The following is a 12,869-nucleotide window of genomic DNA, read 5'->3' as shown; positions in this document are numbered from 1 at the left end:
GGCAACGCCTGAAAACAATTTCCCAACATAGGCAGAATGGTGAATGTTATACAGTGAGTAAAGTGGCCACTGAAACCAGCCAATGACAGGTCATAAGCCCTGTAAAGGCCTAGACTCCCATATCCCCTTCTTAAAAATGTTTTCCCTCTGTTGCAACAATGTTAAACATCTCAGTCTTAATAATAAAAAATATAAATAAACTCACATACATTTATGATAAAAATTTATTAGAATTAATAATTTATATAACTTTGTACTCTTTGGCTTTGGCGTTGCTAGTGTCCGTGTGGCATTGCAAAATGTGTCGGGTTAGGGTGCTCGAGAAGCGGAAGGCGCAATTGCAAAACGAACACGCGTGCCCTTCGCTTTCGCTTGCGTTGTTGACTGCGTGGATGCTCATGTGGCGGGACAGGTTCGAGGTCCGGTAGAACACTTTCTGGAAACAAAGAAAAACATCGTCATCGGGGCGCTGCGTCCGTACGAAACCGATGCAGCGTATTTTGGTTGACCGTTGCATGAAGGTAAGACAATCAGTCCTGCGATTTAAGTACTGGTCCAGGAAAAATTAAATATTGCAGTTTAAACAACCTTAACTCTTAAATACGAGGGCGGATTGATAATGAAGCTACCTAGCGCTAGATGGCAGCACAAACACAAAAAAATTTTTTTTTTCCAAGTTGCGATCCGTCAAACAGCAGCTGTTAAAATGCCACCCAAATTCATCGATTAGTTTATTTGTTGTAGTCGTTTGAAGTAAAGAACTTTTTTGTTTCTTGAAAAATGGAAAAAAGCGAATTTTGTGCAGTGATTAAACACTATTATTTGAAGGGGAAAACGGCGAAAGAGACAAAAGAAAAGCTCAGTAAAATTAATTTATGATAAAAATAGATTACCTTACAAACAGGACAATTTTTTCTAAAGCTCCGAGATTTGTTGACTGTGTTCTGAAATAAAAAAAATCATTTGAAAATAATGTTCTTTCTTCGCTGTAATAATATTTTAATCCTAATGTCTCCTCAGAGCAGTGATGGCGAGCCGATGGCAGGCTTTTTGACCCTGGACACCTAACATTCATACAAACCTCATCATCCCTAACCATTTGCATATTACAACAAAAATGAAGAACATTTTAAAGAAGGCAATATAGATATCTAGGCATCTACAGGGCTCATGACCTGTCACTAGCTGGTTTAGGTAGCCACTTTACACACTGTGTAACATTCACCATCCTGCCCATGCTTAAACATCCACATTTCCTCAACTGTTCCATCTGTTGACTTTTGTGAAGTGAAACAGCTGAAACCTTTATAACGTGGGTGAGATTCATCTGGCTAAAACCAATTCACCTACTAGGCAACGCCTGAAAACAATTCTCCAATTTTTATACTTCTTCTTTTACCGGGTAGTTATTTCGACAATGTTTTGAGCATGTCTAAATGCTTGCAGACTGGCTGGATTTCTTCCCTCTGAAGATATTCATATTTAAATTTGTTGCAACAGAGTTTATTTAATTACGTTGATTTATATGTCAAGTATTGTATTAAAAAAATAAATGAACACGCCAGATACAAATGATTTTTCGTGTGTCAATAAAAATCACTCCTTAGACGTTACTACAAATGTATGTCGTCACTTTTGCTGACAACTGTCATTCTAATCAAGCTATATTTTGATGATTATATTATTTCAATTCTTTCATCTGTTGATGTTTGTGAAGTTAAAGAGCTGAAACCTTTATTTATGCGAGCGAGATTCATCTAATTGAATTATTTCACATGAGCCCTGTAGATGCCTAGACATCTATATTGCCTTCTTTAAAATGTTCTTCATCTCGGTTGTAATATGTTAATGTTAACAGCTCCCCGGGGAGTTGAATCCAGTGCTTGTCTACAAAATATTGTCCCAACCATTTGATTCGACAAACGATTTTTGCGGGGGATATTTCCGATTAAAAACATACGTTTAATATACACGTATAATCAGAAATGTAGTCATATTTCCTAAGACCAAAAATATTTAAATTTTTTCAATTTTATTTATTCATATATATGTACATTACAAAATGTAATCTCTTAATTCATACATATACAAATAATTAAAATAATATGGTCAAATTAAGTATAAATAAATAAAAAAATAAAATAAATAATATCCAGATAACAATATGTTAAAAAAGTAAGGGAATCTTGTCACGAAAAACTCCCTCGGAGACGTGAAAAATGTCAATGTCCAAAGTAATATTGTTCAACATAGAGATAGAGACTTTTTAAAATCATTCTTATGTTGTTGAAATTCCATTTGTCGATGCGTTTTGAAGCTGCAAGACTTTTTGTGATATTAGCTATCATATTATTTTTATCATATTATGTAAATGTTATCAACTATCAAATATCTAAATTTAGTAAATGGGGTCTAGAATTTCAACCGTCCATGCGCTCAGTAGCTGCAAGACTTGTTGTTATCTAAATTCTAATTTTATAAACTTGCTTTTTATTTCGTTTTTAAAATATCACTTAAACTCTAAACTTCATTGTCAATTAAAAAATTGATAATAAAAACGTAAATAGGGGCTAGATTTCTTATTGTCCATGCGCTCTGTAGCTGCAAGACGTTCTGTTATCTAGCTCATATATATCATAATTGTAATATATCATAATTGGAGACGAGGAACTAGAATCCCAACCGTCCATGCGCTCTGTAGCAGCGAGACGTGTTGGGATATTTATTTATTGTACAGCGCCCTAAGGTGATTTTCACAAAAATGGCGCTATATAAATTATCCAAACATTATTATTATTATTATTATAGCCCTTCAATCGGCAGGTTGATCCCGTATATTGGAATGTGAAACAGTCCATGCTGACGCTGTCTAAGGAACATAAAAGCTAATGCTTTGCATAATTTCAGGGTTGTCAATAATACCGCGCGACAAAGGAAAGAAGTGCGTAGTTAAATACGCATTTCTTCTGGTCTTCGAACTGCTGTAACTGAGCATTTTGCGTGTATTCTGAAGTGGTTTATAGAGTTGTTCACAGCTTAAATTAGTCATGAAAACTTCAGTTCAGTATATCCGCTCCGCCTACCCCCGGGGGTCCGTTAGTTAAAATATCATCCGAATACTTACAACACATTTTGCAGAATTCCACACTTGATAACCCGGTTTCAAGTCGGCCAGTTTAACTGGAAAAAACACAGGTAAATTAATTAACGACAGAAATAGGAGATATTTTTTGATAATTTTTTATTTTTTATTTTTTTATTTTATTTTATTTAGAAAACATACAGTCATACAAAATCAGTATTAAAAACAACAATTTTTTAACATAAAAAGACCAATTAAGTTTTCATAAATTAAAAAGATATAAACATTAAATGTGACAAAAAATAAAAAATAAATAAGAATTTTAAGTGAAAAAAAGATAATTGTTGACATTTGCGTTTTCCATGGAGGTAATAAATTAAAATAAATAAAAATACCGAATGTACACTCCGAGCCATCCACGCACACACATGAACGCACATATAAAACATACACAAACATATACATTACATGCGGCACATTTGCATAGCATAAACCACTCAAGATGTACATTCAGCAACTATCCCAAATAATCGACCCCATGAAGAAATTTTCTGTACAAATGCAACGTGCAGTTAAAAATGTCTACATCAATACTGAGTCCGTTATAATTTCTACAGGTGCGTCTAATGAATGAATTCGAGGTATAATTGTTTTTACAAGTTGGTACATAAAAAAGGGAATTTAATCTAGTATAGCGAAGAGGACAACGGAAACCAATATTTTGTAAAAGATAATGTTCTCTATATCTTTAGTGTATAGAAGATAGAGGAGTGGTCCGAGTACTGATCCTTGGGGCACTCCTGTAGACACCCGAAAGTTGGGTGAGCTTTTACCCTGCAACACAACTGCATATTCTCTTTCATTCAAATATAAACTGAACCACATATGTGCCTGATCACGGATACCATAAGTTTTCTCCAGACGTTCAATCAAAAAACGGTGTGAAACTGGGATGTGTAATTTCACCATGGTTGTTTGATCTATACATGGACAACTGTATGAAAGAGATAGAATGTTTGGGTATTGGAGCAAAAATGGATGATTTTTCAGTAAGCTGCTTGTTGTATACTTAGTAAATACTCGTAACTAAATACTTTGGCAAGTCACACTGTAATATGGTCTGTAATTTCCATGAAAAAAACCCCGTGCGCTTCTCTGTCTCTGTTGAAAAGTCCATCAACGCACCTTTGTCCATGATGGTGACTTCGTACATGGTGCTGTTCGGATTCTTGACGAACTTGATGACCAAAAAGTTCCCCTTTCTCAACACCAGATCCTTGTCGCAATGTTCTTCTGGAATGGAAAAATTAAGCAATGAGAGGACGCTGTGAAAAATTGTATTGGGTAACTGAAGTCGTTGATTCAACAGATGTTAAAACTTAAGTTATAAATTTATTGCAACAGAGAGGGAGAAGGGGCGGCCTCCGTGGTGTAGTGGTCAAGACGCTTGATTCACGCACGGAAGATCCCCGGTGAGAACACAAAAATTAAAATGTGATTTTTCTCAAGCCTGGGTGCTCTGTGATGTAATTCACCACTGTAATTAGGCCTCCTGGCCTGTTGTAGTTTAAAAAAAATGTAAAAAAGAATTTTTAAAAATATGAAAGTCTAGGCATTTACGGGGCTTATGACCTGTCATTGGCTGGTTTAAGTCACTAGGACTTACATCATTGGAAGAATGAGGAAAGAGAGGGGACTTGATTGAAACTTATAAGATACTCCAAATACGTCCAAATGCTTGCAGACTGGCTGGATTTCCTCCATAAGAAGTTATTCATATTTAAATTTATTTCAACAGAGAGGGAAAACATTTTTGAGAAGGGAATATGACCTGTCATTGGCTGGTTTAAATGGCCACTTGACACACTGTGTAACATTCACCATTCTCCCCACGTTTGAACATCCACATTTCCTCAACTCTTCCGTCTGTCGACTTTTGCGAAGTAAAAGAGCTGAAACCTTTATCACGTGGGTGAGATTCATCCGGCTGTACCAAATCACCTACTAGGCAACGCCTGAAAACAATTTTACAATTTTTATACTTCTTCTTTTACCAGGTAGTAATTCATCAATGTTTGAGTATGTCCAAATGCTTGCAGACTGGCATAAGCCCTGCAAATGCTTAGACATCTATATTCCCTTCTCAAAAATGTTTTCCCTCTCTGTTGAAATGAATTTGAATACTCAATAATTACTAGGACTGCCCCCTGCGTGAGATGTATCAACTGCGGGGTCATAACTGGAAGCCGTATCGTCCGCAATTCCACCTCGATCCCAAGATAAGCTTCCTTTCAGCAGGCAGCTTAATACCCGTATGCAGAGACAAAACTTAAGGCGAGGAAAGTACATTCTAATCTCAAACGTTGAAAATACCCCAAAGGTGAAAACAATAGAATGTACTTTCCTCACCTTAAGTTTTGTCTCTGCACACGGGTACCAGACTGGAATAAATTGCCATGCCTAGTTGCCAACCGGTTCAAAAACTGCTGGGATGCTTTTTTGAAGGAAGAAGATTGAATGCCACAGCGAGACTTATTTTCGGAATCTCAAAGTTCAGTCATATCACTCCACTACTTCGGGAACTACACTGGCTACGTTTTCCACAGAGGGTCGAATACTAACTCTGTCGGCTTATATATGAGTCACTGCACAACTCTGCTCCGGAATATCTAAGGGAACTATGCATTCCAGATGAACTAGCTGACAGGCGTCTCACGCTTAGATCAGCTACGTTTACGGCGAGAGGAAAATTTATTATACCTCTACGCAAACAGCGCACTAAATTTAGTGAACGCGCATTTGCAGTCGCAGGACCTACGGCGTGGAATGCTCTCCCAGCAGAGGTGCGAGGCTGTGAAAGTGAAGTGATGTTTCGGAAAAAACTTAAAACCCACTTGTTCTCTAAATCATTTGAATAAATCCGTAGCATGTGACGACAAAATAAGTTGTTTTAATTAAATTACAAATTTAAAAGCTTCAATTAAATTAATTTAACAATAGAATCACTATGTAAAGCGCCCTTGAGGTATTTTATTACGAAAATGGAGCTATATAAGTTATCCATAAAGCAGTACACGAGATATAGGCACATCAGCAAAGGCTGTCTGCCTCTTTAACGAATATTTATTTAGTATAATGAAGCATGCCTTAAATTAGTTATTTAACATAGTTAACGTTATAAGAAAATAAAAACGTAATTAATATAATTAACATAATAAGCGAAATAAACTAAAAAAAAACTAACTACTTGAAAACTTTTACTGGAGACAAATTTAAAATCAATCTGAAAAAGCACATGATGACTGAACTAACTAGACTAGACGAGACATAAAATTAACAAATTACAAGGGGGATGGAGAATACCTTAAATAAGGGAATATGGAAGTCAAGGCATTTACAGGGCTTATGACCTGTCATTGGCTGGTTTAAGTGCCCACTTTACACACTGTGTAACATTCACCACTAGAGAGTGAGACACTAGCCACAGGACCACAACCCGATCATATTGAAAAAATAACATTTTCAGGCATTGCCTAGTAAATAATTCAATTGGATGAATCTCACCCGCATAAATAAAGGTTTCAGCTCTTTAACTGCACAAACATCAACAGATGAAAGAATTGAAGGAATATAGATGTTCAAATATGGGCAGAATGGTGAATGTTACACAGTGTGTAAAGTGGCCACTTAAACCAGCCATTGACAGGTCATAAGCCCTGTAGATGCCTAGACTTCTATATTAGCTTCTCTTAAATGCTATTCATCTCTGTTGTAAATTGATCGAATAAAAAAATAATTCATTTGATGTTGTTCATGAAAAAAGTACAAATGTCTCATTTTTTGGTGAACAATTGTGTAAACACACTATAATAGGCTTGTTTTTGCGTTTTTTATATCAATTTTCGGAAACAGGGTTTCATGATTGCATGAAATAACTGATAAAATCGATTTGATCAGTGATCAGTAACTTCCCATCACTAATTTTTTTATTTTTTTTATATTTATTTCTTAAGTTAGCTTATATTTAAACTAATATAAACTATTATGTACATTTACATCATCTATATATATTTACATTTCCTTACAGTAACTTATACATTTATTTTTAAATTCTTTCAGACACTTTTCATTCTTCAGACATTCAGGCATCTCATCATACATTTTTAAACCCTTATACATCAAACAATTTTGCGACTCGGCTCTTTTCAATAATGGTAGTCTTATTTTATCCTTTTGTCTAGTAGCATATTCGTGACAATTTTTGTTTAAGACAACTTTATCCTTAAAATATTTTGGTAATTTATCGTGAAAAAATTTATGTATAAATATCAACATATTAAATTGAAGTCTCCTTCTTACAGATAACCATTTTAGTTCATCTCTCATTTTTTTTACATTGCTATATTTATTTTTCTTAAGAACTATTCTCATCGCTTTATTTTGTAAAATTTCTAGTTTATTTCAATTTCCTTCGTTTGCTAAAAATAATATTGTTGAGCAGTAATCTATATGTGGAAGAATGATTGTTTTGTAAATTAGTTCTGCAGTATCTTTATTTAATTTATTTCTCAATCTACTAAGGAAAAATATTTTTTTTGATATTTTTTTATTAACGTGTTCAAAATTTGCATTTAATGTCAATTTTGAATCAAGTATTATCCCCAAATATTTCATTTCATTAACCTTTTCTATGGTTTCATTATCAATAAGTACATTCATCCTTGGGTTTGGCTTTTTCCTTCCTAACTCCGTGTATTTTGTTTTTCCAACATTAAGCTGAAGTTTATTAATTTTGAGCCACTCAGATATTCTGTTTAAGTCCTCGTTTAATTTTTGTAAAGTCTCTGTATAATTTTCTCCCACTATATAGATTAATGTATCATCGGCAAATAATTGTAGCTAGTTATTAATGAAATTAGTTTGACAGCTGCCATTCTAATCAAGCTATATTTTAAGGACTATAGTTTAAAATTTAGTTTGAGACAATATTTTTCATTTGCCTCGATTTTATTCTCCGTTCGCGCGGCGGCGCGGCTCGTCTTTTGACAGATCGAATGAGTTTTGAAAAATTTTCAGCGTAAAACCGGGGTTAGGAAAAACGTAAAAAACGTTAATTGGGGGGAATATTTGAATGGGACCTAAATATTCCGGTGTAAAAGGCGGGCAAATGTAAAAACGAGGTTTTACTGTATTTCAAAAGTTACCTGAGTAATGTTTAGAAAGTTCTGGCATAAATATGAAATTCCAATCAGGGGGTCCCACTTCGTCCAGATTCAGCATCTTCCCAATAAACACTTTCTCTGAATCGCCATCTCTCTGTGAAGAAAATAACACACAAATTTACGCGAGGTTATAGCATATATATTTCTTCATGGGGTCGATTATTTGGGATAGTTGCTGAATGTACATCTTGAGTGGTTTATGCTGTGTATATGTGCCGCATGTAATGTGTATGTTTGTGTATGTTTTATATGTGCGTTCATGTGTGTGCGTGGATGGCTCGGAGTGTACATTCGGTATTTTTATTTATTTTAATTTATTACCTCCATGGAAAACGCAAATGTCAACAATTATTCTTTTCTCACTTGAAATTCTTATTTATTTTTTGTCACATTTAATGTTTATATCTTTTTAATTTATGAAAACTTAATTGGTCTTTTATGTTAAATTTTTTTTGTTTTTAGTACTTATTTTGTATGACTGTATGTTTTCTGAATAAAATAAAAATAAAAATAATAAATAAAAAAAAAATAAGAACCCTACTTTTTACATCTATCACATTTCGAAATCTTCCCATAAATGAATTTTTTTTTAGATTTTTTTTTTGTAACATATTGAGAATGTGTTTTGAAATTCAAGTATCTATCCAAGTAAACACCGAGGTATTTAATTTCGTCCACAGAATTTATATTTAAATTATTAATATTAATATTGTATCCTTGGGGTATATTTTCTCTCCCAATATTCATTTATTTTGTTTTTTATATTTATACAAAAGAGTGGCTTTTAAAAATGAGAAGGGGCCCGTTAGAGCCGAAAGAGAGAAATGTCACACTTTTTTGCACAATTCAAAATTAACGTGGGTTTTATGAGATATCCTTTTCTCACTTAAAATTCTTATTTAATTTTTATTTTTTGTCACATTTAATGTTTATATCTTTTTAATTTATGAAAACTTAATTGGTCTTTTTATGTTAAAAAATTGTTGTTCTTAGTACTTATTTTGTATGACTGTATGTTTTCTAAATAAAATAAAATAAAAAAATAAAATAAATATTGTACAACTTTGCTTCTGGCATTTTCCTGTAGATGGCTTTAGCGACAAGCAGTGGTCGAAATAAATAGATCATACACGTCACGCAATAAACTTGGGCGTCTGTCGACATAACCTCATAGAAACATTAGGCCATTTGTGTCTTCATCATGAAGTTATTCTCCATTGAAAGTGACAGTTCACGAGCCGAATTCTGGTCATTTGCGAGACGTTTTAACTGTCTGCTTCAATTTTTATTTGTTGAATAATAAACGCCCAGAGGGCTCTTACAACATACATATATATTAGAAAAAACAAAAATTAATAGGGGAGAATTGAGGGGATGGCCATTGGGTGGATAGGATATAATAATAATCAGAAATTTTAAGCGGGAAACATGCGTATAGTAATAACGAACAAAATTAAAAAGATGCGGATATATTCCTTGGTACCTACACTCTACACTACGCACACAGATGCGTTTCTACTATCATCTCCCAGGGACAGCCAAATGTGAACCGAGTGTTTTTACAATTATTTACTAGGAAAAAGACAATAGATCCTGTTTACTGCACACCAAAATAAAACAGGGACGAGTTTGAGTTTGGGTATCGTCTATTGTCTTGTTAACCTAAATAATAAGTTAAGGAATGCCATCTTTGTTTACTTTTTGTGCTGTTACATGTTCACTTAATTGCCATACTTACTAGTTCTTTGTTCAATGTATTATTATTGCGTTTCTTAAAATTAGTTTTAATTATTAACTTTTTAAAATCATTCTTATGTTGTTGAAATTCCATTTGTCGATGTGTTTTGAAGCTGCAAGACTTTTGGTGAGGTTAACGATCATATTATTTTTATCATATTATGTAAATGTTATCAACTATCAAATATCTAAATTTAGTAAATGGGGTCTAGAATTTCAACCGTCCGTGCGCTCAGTAGCTGCGAGACTTGTTGTCATCTAACTTCTATTTTTATAAATTCGTTTTTTATTTCATTTTTTGATATATCACTAAAACTCTAAACTCCATTGTCAAATAAAAAATTTTAAAAAAAAAATGTAAATAGGGGCTAGATTTCTTACTGTCCATGCGCTCTGTAGCTGCAAGACGTTCTGTTATCTAGCTCTCAGGGTTAGTAAAAATGGTAAAAAAATCACGCGTGTATTTACTATACGGCTTACCTTAATTATCATGAGGTCCCTCGTCGACAGTTGCTTTTGCACAGTGGGCATCTTCATTAGCGCGGACAAAACATTCGTCAGACTGAGGAAGACATCTTGTTCCGGTACAGCTGTCGTATAAAACATTATTATCATAATTCTTCGTATTAATAAAGCAATGAAATGTTTAGGATTTATATTACAAACAGCGAAAGATTTCAGTTTGGCCGTACAATTAAACGCTCTAGTTTTTACCGCGTGTAAGAAAACATTTTTATATCCAATTTCCCTAGGCACTGAGCTTCCTCATTGTGTTGACATCGTTATAATATATTTATTAAAAATGAAATACTTACAATCTATAGCCTGCAAATGTCCTTCCAAGTCGAGCCTGTAGCTAACTCGGTCGACAGTTTCCACATTCTCGTGTTCTTTTCTCATCAGCACAAATTGATCTGCAAGAAGACAAAAGACATGTTCACCGGGTCGGCAAAACTTGGCATGTCAATTAGAGTGAGGTCAATTCTATGGTCTGCTAAAGTCAACCAGGCCGCTTTCATACAAAAAATGTAACAATCACCTTTTGCTGATCGCAAAACTTGCATTTCTCAATTTGTGGAAAATACCCACACGCTAGAAAAATCTTAGGGTATGGATAGATCCTGATGGAAAAATTAATGCCTCCAAAAATCCAGTTCTCTTAAATAAATTAAAGTTGAAAAATACCTTGATAACCTTAATAATTTTTATTTATTTAAATTTTTATTCCAGTAAAATGGCTATAAAGTGCAGAGCCAATTCTACCATATAAACATATAAACATGAACATAAATATAAACAAAAATATAACAATAAACATAAATATAACAATAAACATAAATATAACAATAAACATAAATATAACAATAAACATAAATATAACAATAAACATAAATATAAACATAAAATAAAATTTTATATGGCAGCACTTATGGTGGTCTTAGCATATTGCGCCATCGCTTGAACAACGGTGATTGGATCCACTCTGCAGTGGCTTGGAGAATTTCGTTATTAGACTTTTTTAGGCGTTCCCATAGGCTCCGGGCTCTTTGGCGAAGCAGGGCAGCGAAGGTGTTTATTCGTCCAGCTGTAAACATTTCAGAGGCACTGCAGTACCTAGGCAATCCGAATAATTGTCGGTATGAGTTGTTATACGTGATCCTTAATAAGTTAAGAAATGCTATCTTTGTTTAGTTTTTTATATTTTACTTTTTGTGCTGTTACATGTTCGCTTAATTGCCATGCTTACTACTTCTTTGCTCGATGTATTATTATTGTGTTTTTTTTGTTATTTTTTATTGTTAACTTTTTAAAATGATTCTTATGTTTTTGTAATTCCATTCGTGGATGCGTTTTGTAGCTGCAAGACATTTTGTGATGTTAACAACTATCATATTATGTAAATGTTATCAACTATCAAATATCTAAATTTAGTAAATGGGGTCTAAAATTTCAACCGTCCATGCGCTCAGTAGCTGCAAGACTTGTTGTTATCTAACTTCTAATGAACTTCTAATAAATGCCTAGACTTCCATATTCCCTTATTTAAGGTATTCTCCTTCCCTGTTGTAATTTGTTAAATTTGCTTTTTATTTCGTTTTTTAAAATGTCACTTAAACTCTAAACTTCATCAATATTTTGAGTTTGTCCAAACTTTTGTAGACAAGGACTGGATTCAACTCCCTGGGGAGCTGTTCATATTAACATATTACAACAGAGATGAAGAACATTTAAGAGAAGGCAATAAAGAAGTCTAGGCATCTACAGGGCCCATGATCTGTCAATGGCTGGTTTAAGTGGCCACTTTACACACTGTGTAACATTCACCATCTGCCTATATTTGAACATCTATATTCCTTCAATTCTTTCATCTGTTGATGTTTGTGAAGTTAAAGAGCTGAAACCTTTATTTATGCGGGTGAGATTCATCTAATTGAATTATTTCGCCTACATACTAGGCAACGCCTGAAAATATTATTTTTTCAATTTCTATACTTCTTCATGGACCAGGTAATTTATCAACAACTTAAACCAGCTATTGACAGGTCATAAGCCCTGTAGATGCCTAGACTTTTTTATTGCCTTCTCTTAAATGTTCATCATCTCTGTTGTAATATGTTAATATAAACAGCTCCCCAGGGAGTTGAATCTAGTCCTTGTCTACAAAAATTTGGACAAACTCAAAATATTGTTAAATATAAAAGACTCAAAAAGTAAAACAAATTTTAAAATAAAAATAACTGCACATATAAATATTGTAGCGAGAGATTTTTTTGAAAAATATATGTAAATCAATAAACGTAGTACTTTATATAATTGGTACACATATT

General features: G+C 33.6%; 1 protein-coding gene across 2 annotated transcripts in view; it reads right to left on the bottom strand.

Annotated features, from left to right (window-relative positions):
- Positions 1 to 198: 198 nt before the first annotated feature.
- Positions 199 to 12,869, bottom strand: part of LOC148283688 (uncharacterized) — a 39,769-nt gene continuing 27,098 nt past the window's right edge. For both annotated transcript variants that reach the window (XM_088243423.1, XM_088243422.1), the window contains exons 14-20: positions 10,857 to 10,955; positions 10,522 to 10,631; positions 8,287 to 8,398; positions 4,268 to 4,375; positions 3,125 to 3,180; positions 894 to 944; positions 199 to 436 (exon numbers count right to left, since the gene is read on the bottom strand). In XM_088243423.1, coding sequence (XP_088099549.1) covers positions 242 to 436; positions 894 to 944; positions 3,125 to 3,180; positions 4,268 to 4,375; positions 8,287 to 8,398; positions 10,522 to 10,631; positions 10,857 to 10,955 — 731 coding nt within the window. In that variant the 3' untranslated portion in view covers positions 199 to 241. The remainder of the gene's footprint in view (positions 437 to 893; positions 945 to 3,124; positions 3,181 to 4,267; positions 4,376 to 8,286; positions 8,399 to 10,521; positions 10,632 to 10,856; positions 10,956 to 12,869) is intronic.

Source organism: Micrasema longulum, unplaced genomic scaffold (genome assembly GCF_059751315.1).
Source record: "Micrasema longulum isolate JH-2025_06_02 unplaced genomic scaffold, ASM5975131v1 h1tg000211l, whole genome shotgun sequence".
Classification (NCBI taxonomy): Eukaryota; Metazoa; Arthropoda; class Insecta; order Trichoptera; family Brachycentridae; genus Micrasema; species Micrasema longulum.
This window is presented reverse-complemented; position numbering and strand designations above follow the sequence as displayed.